This window comes from Lutra lutra, chromosome 14, assembly GCF_902655055.1.
Source record: "Lutra lutra chromosome 14, mLutLut1.2, whole genome shotgun sequence".
Taxonomy (NCBI): Eukaryota; Metazoa; Chordata; class Mammalia; order Carnivora; family Mustelidae; genus Lutra; species Lutra lutra.
In genome coordinates this window covers 48,176,314-48,195,349 of record NC_062291.1, presented here as the reverse complement: position 1 = coordinate 48,195,349, position 19,036 = coordinate 48,176,314, and the positions used below count along the sequence as shown (strand labels likewise).

Sequence of the window (19,036 nt, the reverse complement as noted above, 5' to 3'; positions counted from 1 at the left end):
ACATTCTTCCCAACAATGTTTAAGGGTTGCCTTTTTATCACATCCTTACCAACTCCTGCGGTCTCGTGTTCTTGATGATAGCCATTCTGACTAGTGTGAGGTGATATCTTACTGTGGTTTTGATTTGCATTTCCCTTATGATGAGTGATGTTGAGCATCTTTTTGTGTCTGTTGGCCATTTTGATGTCCTCTTTGGAGAAATGTCTAATTCTTTTGCCCATTTTTAAATTGGATTTTTTTGTTTTGTTATTGAGTTGATGGAACTCTGTATACATTTTGAATATTATTTGAATATTTCAACCCCTTATCCATTAATATAGTTTGAAAAAAGTTCTCCCTTTCTATAGGTTGCCTTTTCATTTTGTTAATTGTTTGTTTTCCTCTATAGGGGCTTTCAGTTTTATGTAGAACTATTTGTTAATTTTTTCTTTTGTTGTTTGTATCTTTAGTGTTATTTCCAAAAAAGTTATTTCCAAGACCAATATCAATGAGCTTCTTCCACGTGTTTTCTTCTAGGACTTCTATGGTATCAGATCTTTTGTTTAGGTCTTTGATCCTTTTCAAGTTAATTTTTGTGAGTGATGTGAGATAGTGGTCCAATTTCATTATTCTGCATGTGTTTCTCCAATTTTCCAGCACCCTTCATTGAAGAGACTATCCTTTCACTATCGGGTGTTTTGGGCTCCCTTGTCAAATATTAGTTGACCATATATGCTAGGGTTTTTGAGTTGTCTGATATGTCTATATTTGTGCCAGTACCACTGGCTTTGTTCTTTTATCTCAGGATTGCTTTGGCTATTTGGGGTCTTTTGTGGTTCTTCATAAATTTGGGGATTGTTTCTTTTATTTCTTTTATTTCAAAGAATGCCTTTGGTATTTTGATGGGAATTATGTTGAATCTGTAGGTGGCCTTGGATAGTATGGCCATTTTAGCAATACAAATTCTTCCAATCCATGAATATGGAATATCTTTCTATTCGTTTGTGTCTTCTTCAATTTCTTTCAGCAAAGTTTTTTAGTTTTCATTGTACAGATCTTTCACTTCTTTGGTTAAATTTATTTCTAAGTATATATATATTTTTTGATGTCCCATTATGAACAAGTTCATTTTCTTTACTTGTTTTTCAGGTGCTTCATCTTTAGTGTAAGGGACTGCAGATAATTTCTATATGTTGGTTTTTACTAATTCTTTGGGATTTTCTATATGTAGGGATCATATCAGCAGCAAATAATAACAATTGTACTTCTTCCTTTCTGATTTGAATGACTTTTATTTCTTTGTTTTGCTTAACTGTCCTAACTAGGACTTCCAGTATTATATTGAATAGGAATAGTGAGCATGGGCATCCTTGCCTTGTTCCTGATCTTGGGGAAAACGCTTTCAGTTTCTCTCCATTAAGTAAAATGTTAGCTGTGGATTTGTCATATATGGCCCTTTGTATGTTATTTCTATATCTAGTCTGTTAAAGGTTTTTATCATGAGAGGATGCTGTGTTTTGCCAGATGCTTTTTTCTGTATCTATTAAAATGATCATGTGATTTTTATCTTTCATTTTATTGATGTGGTGAATTACATTTATTGATTTGTGTACATTGAATCATTTTTGCATCTCAGGGATAAATCCCACCTGGTCATGCTGTATAATCCTTTTAATATGTTCATGAATTTGATTTGCTAACACTGTTTTGAGAATTTTTGCATTGATATTCATCAGGAATATTGGTCTATAGTTTTCTCTTCTTGTGGTACCCCTGTCTGGTTTTTGAATCAAAGTGATGATGGCCTCATAGAATGACTTTGGAAGCATTCCCTTCTTCTTAATACTTTAGAGGAGTTTGAAGAGAGTTGGTATTAATTGTTCTTTACATGTGTGGTAGAATTTTCCAATGAAGCTGTCTGCTCTTGAAATTTTTTGTGTTCGGAGTTTTTTTTTTATTTTGTTTTGTTTTTTACTGATTCAATCTCTTTACAGTTAGTTAAGCTTCTCTTTAGCTTTTCTATTTCTTCCTGATTCAGTCTCCTTATGTTGTGAGTTTCTAGAAATGTAGTCATTTTTCTTCAGTTACGTTATTTGTTGGCATAGTTCATAGTAGTCTCATGATTTTGTGCATTTCTATAGTATCTGTTCTAAGTTCTTCTCTTTCATTTCTAAATTTTTTATTTGAGTCTTCTCTATTTTTTTAATTAATCTAACTTAAGGTTTTCCAATTTTGTTTATCTTTTTGAAAAGCCAGCTCTTAGTCTCACTGATCCTTTCTGTTATTTTTCTGGTTTCTATTTCATTTATTTCCATTCTTATGCTTACTTTTTCCTTCTTTCTGTTAACTTTGGGCTCAGTTTGTTTTCTTTTATATAAAATTTGTTGTTCGAGATCTTCCTAATTTCTTATTATATGCACTTAATGTTATAAATATTCCTCTCAGAACTGCTTTTGATATATCCCACAGCATTCGATGTTATGTTTTCATCCTCATTTGTTTTGAGATAATTTTTTATTTCCCTTTTGATTTCTTCTTTGATCCAGTGGTTGTTTAGAAATGCGTTGTTTAGTTTCCACGTATTTTTAGATTTTTCCTCTTGTTGATTTCTGGTTTTATACCATGTGGTCAGAGAAGATAGTTGTTATGATTCAGTCTTCTTAAATTTCCTAAGATAAGTTTTGTGGACTAAGATAATCTATCCTGGAGAATGTTCCAGGTGCACTTGAGAAAGTGTGTATTCTGTCACTATTGGGTGGAATGTTTTGTATATGTCTGTTAAGTTCATTTGTTCTAAAATATGTTCCAAGTTGTAGTAGCTATAGTTCTCTTTAATGCTCTTCTCCTTTAACCTTTACTCTGTAGTTAAGAGGTTAATAACTCTTCTAAAGAAGAGTTATTGTATTCTAATTCTATGTATAGCCTTAATAAGAGTTTTGTGTACTTTCCTCTTTTTCTTTCAGCCTGAGGAGCTCCTTTCAACATTCCTTGCAGGGCAGGTCTAGTAGTCGTGAACTCTCTCAGCTTTTGTTTGTCTGGGAAAACCTTTATTTCTCCTTCATTTCTGAAGGATGACTTTGCCAGATATTCTTGGCTGATGGTTTTTATCTTCCAGTACTTTGAATATGTCATTCTTCTCTCTCCTGGCCTGTGGAGTTTCTGCTGAGAAATCTGCAGATAGCCTAACAAGGGTACTTTTGTAGGTTACTGTCCCCCCGCCCTTCACTGTCTTTAAAATTCTTTCTTTCTTGTTGGCTTTTGACAATTTTAATATAATGTGTTTTGGAGAGGGTCTTTTTGCATTGAGATAATAAGGTGTTCTGCTAGTCTTGTGAACTTGGATGTTCACAGTTCCTCCACCAGGAGTGGGAAGTTCTCAGCTCATTTCTCTAAACAGTCTCTCTTCCCTTCCCCTCCCTCCTCCTTCTGGGATACCCATTTTTCTTATGTTGGCTTTTCTAATAGAGTCAGATGATTCACATGATTTCTTCACTATTTAAACATTTCAGTTCTCTTGTCTCTTATGCCAGAATATTTTCTATATTTCTGTCTTAGAACTCTCTTCCATATGATCTGCTGTATTTCCAGTACATTCTAATGCATTCTTCATCTCATTTATTGAGTTCTTCAGCTTCAGAATTTCTGTTCTGTTCTGTTCTGTTCTGGAATTTCAGTCTCTTTGGTAAAGCATTGCTTCTGTGTATTAGTTTTATTGCTGAGATCACTGTATCATCTAACTGAGTTTTCTTGTGGCTTGTTGAACTTCTTTACAACAAGTATTTTAAATTATCAGTTAGGTTACAATATTCCATATCTTTGGGTTTGGTTGCTGGAAAATTGTCATTTTATTTTTGTATTACCATGTTACTGTGATTGTTTTCATATTACTGTGATTTTTCACAGTGTTTGAAGAGAAGTGGTTCTGCCACTGCATTTGAAGTAGTGAACACCTTTTTTATGTAGGCAAGGTTTTGTTTACTTGGATTCTAACAGTTCAATTCAACAGGTCTATAGTTAGGAACCTTCCTTTTGTTTTCCAGAAGGTGGCGCTATAGCACAAGTTTTTGGCTTCTGGTAAGGGATCTGCAGGTCTACTCAGGTTGGGAGCACTATTCCTTTTTAGAAAAGCAAAAGGTTGGGGCAGAGCAAGTGTGAGTAGGGAAGGTGTGTACTCAGTGCTTGGGGCACTGCTCCATAGGGGTGTGCCAACTGCTCCATAGGGGGATCCTGAAGTGGGGATGGTCCTCTTTCAGTCTCTCTTCCTCTCCCCCATCCCTATGGTCTCCTCAGAGAGAGCAACAGGTCCCTCCAGCTGGGAGGCACATAGCCAGGCGGACCACCACTCACTGCCTTCACCCTCCACCCCTCTGGCAGAAAGGTGGTGCTGACTGCTTTTTGGGGCAGCCCACCCTTTCTCTGCCACCACCCCTCCCTCTGCAGTCGGGTCCACTCACCTTTAGGTGCACAGATGGACAGATCTCTTGGCTGTCCTGGTATGCTGTGTTGTGGATGTCCAATTAATTGTACATGGTAGGGGAGAGAAAAAAGGAATGACACATGCTGCTGTGATGCTGATGTCACTCCATAACAACCCACCAATTTTTCTTTATTTTGGTTATGTTCCTTAAGCATGGTAGGAAAAATAAACACCTCTACGTCCTTCATTCAAAAGTTGTTTTTAATAAAAACGTTTCTTTTTAATTTCTAAATGCTTTTCCAGCATCTATAGTGATAACTATATTATTGTTTGCCTCTATGGCTATCGTGGATTGTATTGGTAGATTTTTTTCTAATATTGAACCGTCTTTGCATTCCGGGAATACAGTTATCTGCCTTTTAATGTGCTTCCTCATTCTGAGTAAATCTGATTTAAACTGTACATTAATAAGTGAGTTTGTTTTTAAATAAATGAAGTTTTTCTTCTTTTAATGTTCTGGATCAGTTTAATTACATTGGAATTATCTTTTCCTTAAAGGAATTTCTTGTAGAAAGTTTCCTATAAAGCTGCCTGGGCCTGGTGTTTTTAAGAAAGAGCTCTTTGACACTATTTCCTCCCATCCTCCCTCCCACCCCTCCTTCCCTTCTTTTCTTTTCCTTTTTTTTTTTTTAATGATAATTAGTACATTCATATTTTCTGGAGTTAATGTTTGTAATTTACATATTTTTGAAACATTACCCATTTTATCCTGTATTTTGAAATGTGGGACAATAAATTGAGCAAAGCAACTTTTCTTTAAATTAAAAAAATTTTTTATTTACATTATATCCCCTTCCTCATTTCTTATTTTATTCATTTGGGCTTTTCCAAAATCCCTTTTTATCTTGATTAATTTATTTTTCAGTTTATTTGTTTTATTGGTGTTTTCCAAACACAGGCTTTTGGGTATTTTTATAATACTCTTGTTCTGCTTTCTGATTCATATTATCTGGTTTTAATTTTATTAGTCTTTCTTTCTTACTTTTTTTCATTTATTTTGTTCTTTCCTAACTTCTTTAATTGGTTGCTTGATACATTTAATTCATATTATTAATATAAATATTTAAGACTATGATTTTTCAGTGAGTACTGCATTCTTTGGGTTCTAGCAAGTAATACTTTCTTTTTCATCATTATCAAGATATTCCAGAACTTTAGTTTTATACAGGTTAAGTGATTCAAAAAAATGTGTAGATGGTACCATTCTAATTTTGTTATTAATTTCTAGAATTTTTTGTTTCTGTTTCTATCATTTTTTTTTTCTTTTGATCAGACACTGTTAGTGGTACGCCTGGGTGGCCCAGTTGGTTAAGCATCTGACTCTTGATTTCCATTTAGATCATGATCTTAGGGTCATGGGATCGAGTCCCAAGTTGGGCTCCACACTTAGTGGGGAGTCTGCTTAAGATTCTCTCCCTCTGCCCCTCCCCCTTCTCATGCTCTCTCTTTATCAAATAAATGAATAAACAAAACATTTCTTAAAAAAAGAGAGAGAGAAACTGTTAACATTTTTAGAATTAAAGTTTACTTTGTGACCTAATGTTTATTTTTTTATTTTTAATTTTTTTAAAAGATTTTATTTATTTGTTTATTTAACAGAGTGATACACAGGGAGAGAAGGAACACAAGCAGGGGGAATGGGAGAGGGAGAAGTAGGCTTCCCGCCGAGCAGGGAGCTTGACTCAGGGCCGGATCCCAGGACCCTGGGATTATGATCTGAGCCAAAGGCAGACGCCCAATGACTGAGTCACCCAGGCGCCCTTGTAGCCTAATGTTTAATCATTTTTTGTTAGTGTTCTTTGTCGAGTTAAGAATAATTCATGCTGTCTCTTTGCAGGGCATAATGTTCTTTAGAAGACAGATCTGTATTACTATGTTATTGAGGTTTTATCTATCCTGGAAAACTTATGTCCATCTCTTCCCCCCTTGGATCCCAGAATGCAGTGAAAGCGCACACCCAGTGAAAGAAGGTATGATGTGGAACTCCCTGTGGTCAGCTAGAGTTGTGTTGTGTTCTGTCTTCTAGCCGAAGATCGCGGAGGAGAGCCTGACCTACGCTGAGCTGGAGCTGGTCAAACCCCACCGGGCTGCCAAAGGCCTCCCTACCAGCACCGTCTATGCCCAGATCCTCTTTGAGGAGAACAAGCTGTAACGTGGCGTCTTCTTCCGTGGTCCTCTTCCGTGGTCCTATTTAATACATGCCACCCCAGTTATTTATGATACCTTGGAAACAAAACCCTTATTTTTGTATTTTCCTTCGTGCCTCCTGTGTGGTGGGGTACAAGGCTCCTCTCCATAAAAAAGCAGGGGCCGCAGCCCTTGGATGAATCTCCCAGGACAAATCTCCCAGGATGGGACATGTCTGGGTCTGAGTCCCGAGCAGAATGGACTCTGATTCGGAGAGGACCCAAGGAGATTTTCTGCTGAGCCAAACCCCTTCATGTTTTCTTCTCCTTTCTTTGGGTTTTAATCTTTTTTAAAATCTTATTTTAATCTTCTACTCTTCCTGTATTTGTGATATCAAGCTCATAGTATACAGCTAGAGGAAATGCCATTATAGGCCCAAGTGTGAGATGGTAGACACATACTAATTGTTTTTTCAGAAGGTCAGAGAGCATTTCTAGGGCACCTTGAAGTGGACCGAGCTGCTTACTGCAAACGGTCACTCAAGAAAGCATCTCTTGTTCTAAACAGATGCATTGACCCTGGAGATTTAAGGGCAGCAGCAGATTGTGGGGAACCTTGCTGTCTAAGCTAACAGCCCACTACCTCCAAATATGCCAGTGCCCATTTCCCTACCCGGAATCCCCGAAGGCTGCAGGGCGAGTAGCGCACCATTCAAAAGGACTTCAGCACGGTGGACCCGCATTGCTATAGAAACTCTTATTCTCCAGAAAGTTCTTACTGTTTTCCAAAGGAGCAAGGGAGGGAGCCAGCCATCCATGGACACACTGGTGGAAGTGGGCCTCTTAGAAGTGTGCAGAGTTACTGCTCTGATTGCATGCCTGCTCCTGTGTGAGCAGAGCTTTCGGCCTGGTTCCCCTGGGCTAGGAGAGTAGGAGGTGCAAGCCGAGCTGGAAAAATGTGTTTTAAAGACCCTACTGTTGTAGAGCACCTCTCCCAAGCCAACTTCACATGGGGTTTCTCACGTGTCTGGCTTGGGCTCAGGCAGGGATGCGGGTCAAGGAGATCTGTGCGGAAGTTGCCCTGTGTGACTGCTACAACACCCAGGATCTCCCTGAAGACTGAGACCTTCTAGAAGAGAGACATGCTGTTGACTGTATTGTTAAGGACACTTTTTGTGGGGTGTGCTCTGGGTGCTCACTGATAGCACACTGTAGAAATTGTTCGGCTTTGTAATGGACCATGTATATATGGTAAATTATATATTTTAAACACAACCTTGAATGTGAGTTGTGCCCCTCTGTATAGCCAAGTGAACTCAGTCAAGTGTCTTATTCCCTAATTACCTCAGACTCATGTTTGTAGTAAGGTGACCTAACCTGCCGTAGAGTTCATGTAATGGGATAAGGACTACTCCCAGATTCTGGGTAGAATACATTGCTTCCCACTACACTGGGTTAACCGCTCATGCGACAGCCAGTACGTATCTTCAGAATGAAATTTCTTTTCAGTGTAAGGCTCTCCTTACCATAGCTTCAAAAAATAAATGTTTGTCCCTTAACTTAGCTCTACCGTAACACTCCTGAAGACCCATGATAGCTTATGAGTATCTCCTGTGGCTTATTGGAAAGGGTCCAGATTGGGAGCGGGTAGACGTTCTAGAAGCAGAAATAGCCTGACTTTACAAAGAGGAAGTCATTCTCTTTGGCCTCTACCTGCATCTCCTTCCCTTCCCCTCTGCCAAATTCCAAAGATAGTGAATAAACCACACAGCTTTTGAAGAAGAAATACCACTTGGAAGAATTCACTAGAACTTCCCAGATCATCCTTTATGGGAGCAGAATATATGGTTGGCGTATAATTCCTATCATAATTATCATGGACAGCATATCTTATTTTATCATGGCAGTGTTCCTGCAGAATATGCTTCTGTGGTGTTTTGAGGAAGGAGGGTGACTTCTTCATTTGCATGAGGAGCCATACAGGCTAGTGGGACCCTGGGGTGCCCGGTGGGGGTGGAGAGTGGGGCACATGAAGAGAAGATTGTGGGGACAGGCAAGAGGGTAGGGAGCCCCCAGGCTTCCACAGAACTGAATTGAACTTCAGTCACCCTCAAGCCTTCTCCTTAAATTCAGAGGGAGCATAGGGCCATCATAGATGGAAATAAATGCATGCCATGAAGAAGGGCACATGTTAGAGCTGGTAGCTGCAAGTTAGTCAAACAGGTCATCAGTAGAGAGTCAAACTCAGACGTTTCCTCCAACATTCTGGTAACAGTGGCACAAATCCACCCTGGGCTATGGGACTGGGGGGTCAGCTAGACAGAGAGGATGACAGGAGCCTGCGCAGACCATCTCCCCTACTGAAAATGCTTCCCGAGGGAATCTTGGAAGGTACCATCCACATCTAAGCAGAGCTCATCCCACCATTATCTCCAGAAGCAAACCATCCCAGTTTAGCTCACAACTAGAAGCAATGGATGATCTGTCCCTGGGGCTTCTTTGGGGAGATAAATCTCGACTTCATTATCATAGTAAACTTAGAAAATGGGTCTACTCATTGTTCTCTATCAAATATGGTTGGCATACTTACCATATTTAGACATGACGATAACCATGCCTTAACATTTCTAACGTTAAGAAAGGGGAAGCATATCAAATAGAAATTAGGAAAAGCTCTTCATCTTGCTTTTACTCTCAAGCGTCTTTTGAAACAACTATATTAAAGCAGTCTACAAAGGGGACAATCACTTGTACATTTAAGTGAACTCAAAACAGGAACCCATCGTTCATAGGTTCTCTAAAATTTGGTGGTGAACTTTGACCTAGGCCAGGCATTGCATGGAAACATGGAAACATGGCAGGAGGCAAGGTCTCCCGAATGGAAAAACAGCATCCCCCATGCTCTGAATTAAAGCAGGTGTGGTGGGAAGGATTGGGATTTCTTTGGGATCATGTCTTCAATAAAACATCATGATTTTGTTAGCTCACAGGGTGAGTCAGAAAAAGCCAGCAGCCCCACTCCCACCCTTCCTGATACTTGCTGGAGTGAAAATGACATGGGACCCTTGGTATTTCTCAGTCCATAGTCATCTGGGTCATCCCACACATCGATAAGCCCAAACACTCACTTGGGATAAGAACACTAAACTGGTTGATGCTTTTAGGGACGATTCACACCCCTGTTCATCACTCAGCCTTTGATATGCATGACAACAACCTAGGCTGGGCCAACCATGAGCTGGAGCTCATGCTCCAGGCCACAAAAAAAGAAAAAAAAAAAAAAAAAAAGGTCCAAAGCTTGCAAGAAGCCTGGTCTGGACTAACCAGAATCCTTGGGAGAAACAAACCATCTTTCCCTTGGGAAGCGAAGCCAGGATGCCGCGTACCAGATCTGCCTCCAGCCATGTCTCTGATGAGTAGAGAAGCCTTCAAGAATGAAGGAGACTTTGAGAGAGAAGCAGGGAGGAAAGCACAGAATCCTACCCCCAGACCCTAGAATCCCCCGGACTTCTCTTTCCTTTAGATCTTCTTTTGATTCAGTCAACTACCCCATTTTCCTACCTTCTAAGTCCTAGTTTTATTCAAGCTCATCCAGTTGCAATGGCGAAAATTCTGACTGCCATAGTATGCGTCCAAGTTACTTCCCAGGTCGGGAAGCAAAAGAGTTGCCCTGAGCCTCACTAGCCAAGGGGTCCACTTACATTATATCCTATGAGGGACTTGGAGCCATGAGCTCTGCTGTGCTCTGTACCTTTCCACTGAGCCTGCCTTCTCAGGACCCTGAAGACACTCTTCTCGATGGAGAGGGACTGTCAGGTTTTGGGACTGATCTGATGGAGGTACCCTCTGGCTTGGAGTATGGACACCTCCAGGCCTGGCATAGTACTAAGCAGCACTGGGGACAATAGGAGGAGGACAAGGGGTGGAGATTCAATTGAGCCACATCACAGGGATACTGGAGGGAGTCTTTTGTGTGGCTGTGAAGTTTAGGGTGGCTTCCGTATAGAACATGATGACTTTCAGTATCCCTGTATTTCCTGGGGGAGAAGGTGGGACCCAGCTCTGTGTCATTCTTAGCCCATTACAAGGTGAAGCTGTTGGGGGATGGTGGGATATTGAATCACCATCCCACCCCCTACCCCCACCCCATACACTGAACAGAAGCTAATCATTGGTGGGAAAACAAAGACATTCGCGGTTTGGAGGAAGAGCCTGCCTTCTGCCTTTTGCTTTCAGCCTGCCTTCTGCAAAGTTGAATGTGAGCTATGATGGAGTGTCCAGATAGGTAGGATAGACGAGGACTCCCTAAACTTTAACACATCGCCGGATCTCGTTAAGCTGTGGATCGTGGTTCAGGAAGTCTCTGTGGGGCTCAAGAGTCTGTGTTTTTGACAAGCCCCCAAGGAATGTCCATGCTTCTGAATCCAGACCATGTTTTGAGTGGCATCAATGCAAACTGTTGGGAAATGTGGATCTGGAACCCCTGGAGGTTTGGGGGCTGTCCTCAGAATACAGGTCACAGCCAAAGCCTGAGAGTGAGCAAAATCCCCAGGGAGAGGCAGCCCAGTGTGGAGAGATGGTGCCTCGGCCTGAGTGATGGGGAGCTCCCTGCTGGCAGCTCCAGGAGCCGGTGAGGAGCCTGAAGCAGGCCAGGGGAAACCAAGCAATCAGAGGAGTGGGAGAGGGCTGGTGAAAACCATGTCTGGGAGTTTCTCGAAGAAGGAAGCCCTCAGCAGTGGGCACTCTGCAGAGGTCAAATAGAATAGAAGTTGAGCCTTTGCTCTTTCTGAATTAATTGTACATTTTGCATTTTTAAAAAATGATTTGTTTTGCTGGGGAAAGTGATTTCCCCAAGTACACAGGACTGACAGACATTGGCACTGAGCCCCGTGTTATCTGCTCAGCGGATTTTCCCAGAAACAATCAGTGTCTTTCCATGGGGTGGCAATTTGGGGAAGACTCTTAATTAATGCCTGGGTGGGGTGGGGGGGACAGGGGCCACTGCAGTTTTCTGCTCCTTCTGTTGTCATTGATAAAAGATGACTTGGCCTCCACTTTCTAATAAACACAGCTCGATTAGCTTCACACCAATTTCGTGTCTGATTGTTAAACATTAATGTACTGGACCCTATAGTTTTAAATAGAATTAGAGATGTTTACAGCTTTGGTTAAATGCACCTTGTTCTTCCACATTAAACTTTATTACAAGTGTCCTCCATCACAAACAGGAGAAAAACTCATTAGCAGCTGGTGGGGGGGGGGGTGGGCGTGGCCATGGCTGGTAGAACCGGCATTTTGTTTTCCGTTATTACAGCTCGCTATCAGGTCGCTGGGGATGCTCCCTTCCTACGCATGAGGATGATTAGGACCCCAGACTCCCGGGTCTATGGGGGGTGGGATCTGAGAGAATCCACCGACACCCAGGAATTTTTATGCAGAATTCTGTGTTGCCTGATGCCCTCGTCAGTTTTCTAAAGGAATCGTGCTCCACGTAAGACGGGACCTTTAGAGACTTTTTGCCAGGGTCCTAATGGCAATGTCCCCTAGGAGCATCATGATGAAATCTGTTGTTTTACAGCTGGGGAAGGTAAGGATGGGAAGGAGCTGCTAGTTGGCAGCAGAGCCCAGTGGGAATCAAACCTGGTGACTGTCCCCCCTCAATATCCTCACACAAACCCCCCAATTCCACCCCCAAGCTCTGGCCCCAGGCAGCCTACCAGTTGGAGTGCTGGACCTGGGGTCCCTGGCCCTTCTCCTGAGCTCCAAGTCTACCCACTAGCCCTTTCCCCCAGCACCACCCGCATCTCTCAGAAGCCGGTGTCCATGGCTGACCACATCACGAACACCCCAGACCCCTCCCCAGCTAGCCGTGCTGCTTAAGATCACCACTGTTCATCTCCTCAGGCTGGAAACTAAACCAGGAAACTGTCAGTGGAGATGTGGGTCAGGAGCAGCAGCTGCAGACTTGTTGCTGACTTTTAGAGACAAATACCAGGGGCCAGGCACCCTACTGAGCACATTTTCTGTATTATCTCATTAAATCAAGACTGTCCCGCCTGCTTCTGCAGACAAAGAAGCTGAGCGCAGAGAGCTCAGCTAGCCTGCTCAAGAGGGCAGAGCTGGAGTCACGTTATCTCCTGTGGGCACTCCTCATGTTGCCGGCACCTGTCCCTCCATTCGAGCCACATGGCTCCCGCCTTCCATCAGCTCTGAGTGCAGACTGGGAGGAATGCGGTTCAGAGCATCTACCTAGCTTGCCCAACGCTGCACCATGCATTGCAGAGCTGGCTTAACTGTCCCGGTTGTACTGTGTCAATCCTGTGCTCTTCTTATTGTCATCTGGCACAGAAAAAAGGAAATAATCCCCAAGTACCCTGGCAACCAGAAGGAGGAAAGGGTCAGGACTGGCTTTTTGCAAAAAGTGTCCACTTGAGCAGAGCTCTGTAGAGGGGTGAGAATCTGCCCGGATGCAGAGGACAGGGGGTACCCTGGGCTGTGAATATCCTGCTGCACGCAGAGCTCCTGGTGGGAAGGTGCATGGCGGGAGAGCAGGGGGTGTGGGGGGCTCCTCGTCTGCCTCACCTGGGCGACCACAGTGCACAGGAGCCGGGGCTGCCTGGGAAAGGGGATGGGCCACAGGCCTTTCAAATGGGGTTGCAAACAGTGCACAGGCTGAGGGACACTGGGCATTGTGCTTCCCCTCACAACCAGCAGTGGGGATCACCTTATCATCACGCAGAAACTGAGGCCAGGGGCGCCTGGGTGGCTCAGTTGTTAGGTGTCTGCCTCAGGGTCCTGGGTTTAAGCCCTGCACTGGGGCTGAGCTTGAAGCCTGCTTCTCCCTCTCCCACTCCCCTTGCTTGTGTTCCATCTCTCACTGTGTCTCTCTGTCAAATAAATTAAATCTAAGAAAGAAAGAAAGAAAGAAAGGAACTGAGGCCATTCAGGTTAGGAGAAAAGCTGCATTAAAAAGATAATTTGGTACACCTGACAGACGGCAGAAAGAACAAAAAGATGACACTGCAGAGAAAAGGTCTTCACTGAAAGTCCCTAAAATTCTAGAATCCTGCCCGCTCCCATCCCCAATGAAGGGAGCTTGGTGGCCTTGTTCCTTTTAGCTTTAGTGTGTTCTCTTATTTTGATAGATTTGGAATTTATGCCCATAACTGGCCACACATATTGTTCCAGATAGGTGAGTAAAAAGGAGACCTTTGCTAATTGGCAAGCTCCTTCTTTTTACGGCCCGCGTAATCATGAGTGGTAGGAAGGGGATCATGAAGCATCCATCCCGGGCTTGGGACTTCCTGAGTTAAGAGACTGGGAGGTGGTGAGGACACGCCGTTTCCTCGCCCCTCCCCCAGCTTTTCCGGCCAGGTGCTTCTCCCACCTCTTTCCCTCTTTGGCCAAGTCTGGACCGCAGCCCCACCATTCGGGGTTGGCAGCGCCCCCTGGTGGCCAGAGCTGAGAACTTGCGGACCTCCCTTCCTCCCCACTGTCCTTGGCCAGAGACCAGATCAGAGCCTATAAATGGAGTTCTGGTCTGGGGTTTTCGTTTGCTGGTGTCCTGGCTTTTCTCACTCAATAACATGAGCACAGGATTCAGTCAGAAGCTCTGGTCCAAATTCTGAGTCTGCCTTTTAACTGCTGTGTGTCTTTGGGAAGCTATTCAAGCTCTCTGGCCTTCAGTGCCCTCATGTGAAAAATGACCAGGGCTGATAACATTTAAAGAGTTACCTTCCCGTATGGAAGGAGTTGGCCTCTGGAGGGGAGGGGAGGCTGGGTTCATCATCACTACCCCCTCGCTGTGAGCCTCAGAAGACAGCAGGGAGGGACAGGCGTGTGGAGGGTTCCCTGAGGGGCTGCACCCCAGGGAGGAGCTGCCCTAAGGCCTAGGATGGGAGTGCTGGTGCAGGGAGGCTGGCTCTCCCATCGGCTTGTTGTCACTTAGACTGAGGATGAAAACATCTACTTGTAGTTATTTGACCCACATGAACACATGGAGCGCTAGGCCTGGGCACAGAGTCACCTCCTTTCCCTGCTTCCAGAACCTTCCACGAGATGCCAGCAACTGGCCTCCAGCTCCTGACTGTTTCCTTAACACGTCCTCCTCCTCAGAGTGCTCATGGTTGGGGAACAGGACAAGGAAATGATGGCTTTCTTCTCCCCAGGGCACAGTGAGTCCCACTAAGGGCAGCCCCTATCTGCTTTGTCACTACACTGTCCCTGAGGCCTGTCACAGAGCCCAGCATCCACTAGCTTCATGATATCTAGAAAGGGGACACAAGATGGAAAAGGACAGTGAAGGCATTTTGAACACTAAAAAACACAACCCATACCAGGGGAACTTTTTCCTATAGATTGAATTCCTCCCGAAGGCATCCAAACCTTGTGCCCCCAACCACATTATCCAGAGCTTCCACAACTCAGCAAAAAGACAGTTATATTTGTCCTGTTGGCAGCCCCTTCCACCAGTTTCCATCAAAGACCAGCCTGCAATCACATGCTTGTCGGGGGCGGGGAGGGTGGTGATGAGGAAGCCATGGCTGGCTGCGCTCGGGCTGTGGTCAGTCCCGGCAGGGTTGGGGGCTTGGCGGGAACCTGGGGGGTGTCGACAGCCTCAGAGGCCCATGGAGGCCCCTTTTCTGTGGGTAAGAAGGAGGTGGTGCTTCTTCCCTGGAAAACACTGGATCATGAGGATCATGATGGCCAGGAGGCTGGCTCAGGGCTGGCCCCACAATTCAGAAACATCTGGAGTCAGAAGACCAGAGCTGAGGACTTGGGTGTGGGGGAAGAGCCCTCGCCTGCCTAGGAAGATACCTTGTTTCAGTATCTAGACGGGGTCGGGCTAATGTTTAGAGGCTTAGGCAATATTTTATTTCTCCAGATGAAATCCCAACTCTGGGACCACGAAGTTAGAGAAGGTTATGTTGTAAACTGCTTACACTTTCCAAAGGGTCTTCGGGTGTGTTGTTTTTCTCCCCCATATTTGACACTCCATTTTCTAGTACTCTCTCTAGCACTCTCTCTAGTACTCTGGTACTCTCTCTAGTACTCTCTCTGGGGAAAGGCCAGGGTTGGTCTAGTTTCCAACCACTCTAGCTCTTCCCTGATCCTTGGCAAAAGCAGGGGTGTCAGCTGGTGCCTCCCTGCACCCCGGCCCAGCCCATCATCTCAGGTTCCTCATCCGTGTGGGGCAGCCGTCCCACCCCCACCAGGGACGCCACGGCCCCATGCGCCCCGCTGCTCGCGCTGCTCAGCCAGGCTCCCTTCTCCTCCGTGGAACCCGGTGTGACCTTATAGCTTTCCAGCAGCCATCAAGCAGCAGAGAGGACTAGAACTCGTAACCACTGATGAGCCCAAGTAAGACCAATGTAAAACGGACTGCTCGGTCTCCTGTCACTTGAGCCTTCCCCCATGCTGCCACACCTGCCACACGTCACTGGCCGTGTCAATGGCCCCACTAGGATGCTTGTTTCTTTACTTTCTACTTTTATCTGTTTTATGTATATAATATATACCTAACATTAAATGGACCGTCTTAGCAGTTTGTCGTGAATGAGGGCACTCACAAGGCAGTCAGTCCTCTCTGCCACACGTCTCCAGTGCTTTCTTCGTCTTCCCAAACTGAAACTCTGTTCCCCATAAACAATAATTCCCAATACGGCCCTACCCTGAGTCCCCGGCCCCACCATTCTGCTTTCTGTCTCTATTCGACCCTTCCAGGGGCGTGACATCAGTGACATCATTCAGTATTTGTCTTTTTGTGACCGGCTTGCTCGACTGACCATAATGTCTTCAAGGTTTAGCCATAGAGCGGCACGCGTCGGAATTTCCCGTCTTTTGAAGGCAGAATACTACTGCGTCACACCTGTCTCCCATGTTTTGCTCATTTGTTCATCCATCCATGGGCATGTGAGTTGTTCCTACTCTCTGGCTTCTGTGAATAGTGCTGCCATGAAGATGGGTGTACAGATACCAGTTAGAGTCCCTGCTTTCAGAGAGCGAGTGCTTTTTCTGAAGCTTTCCCCCATTGTGCAGCGCAGGGCCACAGGCTGGTGGAGTGCTGACTTGTTGCCACTTGTCTCTTTCCCAGAGCAGTGGACCCCACACTGTTGAGTTGAAGATGCCTTTGGAAGTCAAGATTCCCTTTGAGGGGGGCGCCTGGGTGGCTCAGTGGTTAAAGCCTCTGCCTTTGGCTCAGGTCATGATCCCAGGGAGCTGGGATTGAGCCCCGCATCGGGCTCTCTGCTCAGCAGGGAGCCTGCCTCTTCCTCTTTCTCTCTCTCTCTGCCTGCCTCTCTGCCTACTTGTGATCTGTCAAATATACAAATAAAAATCTTTAAAAAAAAAAAAAAGATTCCCTTTGAGGGACATTTGGAGACTGTGATATATTATATCAGTGATAACCAAGAATATAATTTAGTACTTAGTTAGGTGTCTCATTTCTAGTTAAGAGCATTCTATTTATTGAACTTAACCACCGGGGGTGGGGGTGGTGAGGGGCTCGAATGAGAATGGGAGAAGAGCTGTGATGTTTGTTTTTTTTGTTTTTTTTTTTTAAGATTTTTTATTTATTTATTTGACAGAGAGAGATCACAAGTAGACGGAGAGGCAGGCAGAGAGAGAGAGAGAGGGAAGCAGGCTTCCTGCTGAGCAGAGAGCCCGAAATGGGACTCGATCCCAGGACCCTGAGATCATGACCTGAGCCGAAGGCAGCAGCTTAACCCACTGAGCCACCCAGGCGCCCCTGATGTTTGATTTTTATGGAGGAACGTTCCAGGAGCCGTGCTTGCAGAGGGTGGTTTGAGATGTGCGCCTGATCTGGATGCTCTCAGGAACACCATGCGACTGATGAGGCCTGGCAAGGGCGCCCTGTACCCGTACCAGTATGTGTACCCTGGTGCCCAGCTCTCCTGCAAGCCAGCGCCCTGGGTCAGCAGAGTCTCCCTCCCAGGAACTGCTGGTCCAAGTTTGTGGGGCCGAGTAGTCCAGCTGAGGCCACTCTTGTTTCTGTTCTTTGCAAGGAGCCCTCCAGGCACAGGGACACAGGCTGGGGAAGGGGAAGGTCATGGTGGAGAGAGGCCGGAGCTGTCTGAGCTACAGGGAATGGGCTTGGGCCCTGAACAATACTCTTCCCATTCTTGAGTCTTCCGACATTTCCAGCCACTTTCTTGCTGTTTCCAGCTTCTCAACTGCCCTGAGGATCAGTTTTCTCATCTTTGAAATGGGCACATTTCCTCTAGGGATGATGACAAACTTCGAAGAAGCCAGAACAGTAAAGGGCTGGCAGACTTCCAGAGGGTGCCAAGTGCTTGGTGCATGGTGGCCAGCGCTCGCCACCCTCCCGGCTCCCAGGGTCACCCCCCCTTGTTCCGTCACTGCTGGTGGCCTCAGCTCCCTTCTACAGCCTTCCCACAGTGCAGGCGTCCTTGTAGTCCCCATGAGGGTGGGACCAACTGCGTGGGAAGTGCCTGTGGAAGCCCCGTGCACGGAGGGTGGGGTCCACGGCCACTGACGGAGACTCTCTCCGCTCCCTCCTGCCCCGTGTGTCCTAGCGGCTGCCTGGGCTCTGGCGGGGGCTGCGGCTGGGGGTCCCCCAGCAGGCCGCTGCTCAAGCGACACTAATTGCGCCAGGGAGAACGGCTCACTAGAGTGGAAAATAGTCCTCATATATCTAGCTGAAGACGATAATGACCTTTTAAATAACAGAAGCAATTTTATTTCAATACCTCAATTACTCTGAACTCTGAAATGTCAAAGTGCTCGGCACTTTCAAAATAGCTTAATATAGACATTTATAGCACTTAGACACAGCTAGTTTCTTATCTAACCTAATTATGTGTTGTACAGGAAATGGCGAGGCTTGCCATCTGTGTTATTTTTCACAGCGATCCCCACACACGGCCCTGGGCTCCGCCTGCAGTCCGGCGGCTGGATTCCCGCCCAGCCCGGACACGCTGTTCCGGGAGCTGACGTGAGTGGGCGACCGGGGCCCAGCCTCAGCCAAGTGGGGAGAGGCAGTTGACGTGGGCCTCCCAGTGTGGGTAATGCCCACAGCATTGTGGCCAGACTCCAGAGATGGAGCCCGGGATGTGAGATGCTGTGGCCACAGGAACGGGAAGGAGTGGCCCACGAGAGCTGGTGGCGGTGGCGGTGGGTGAGCCCTCTGCGTGTTCAGGTGGAGCCAGGAGGCACTGTCCCGGTATGTGGGATGGTCAGGGTCTGGAACCCTGGAACCCTTTGCCCTCCCTTCTTCATGCAGCGCAGTGACCTCTGGCCATTCTGGGTGACGTGCTCCCTGGGACCCTCCCCTCATTTCTACTCTGCCCCTGTCCCTGCTTCTCTTCCTCACTCTGCCCCAATTCAAAGTCACCCCCTCCCCGACCCCTGTTGTTCCTGGGCACTTCCTGCTTCAGGGACTCGCACTGGGTCATCTCTGTGCTGGAATGTTCTC

At 45.6% G+C, this 19,036-nt stretch overlaps 1 protein-coding gene across 1 annotated transcript in view; it reads left to right on the top strand.

The window, feature by feature from the left end:
- The window catches only part of VSTM4 (V-set and transmembrane domain containing 4), a 106,076-nt gene extending 95,345 nt beyond the window's left edge, over window positions 1-10,731 (top strand). Inside the window, exon 8 of the mRNA XM_047702853.1 lies at window positions 6,483-10,731. Coding sequence (XP_047558809.1) covers window positions 6,483-6,608 — 126 coding nt within the window. The 3' untranslated portion in view covers window positions 6,609-10,731. The remainder of the gene's footprint in view (window positions 1-6,482) is intronic.
- The last annotated feature ends 8,305 nt before the right edge of the window (window positions 10,732-19,036 follow it).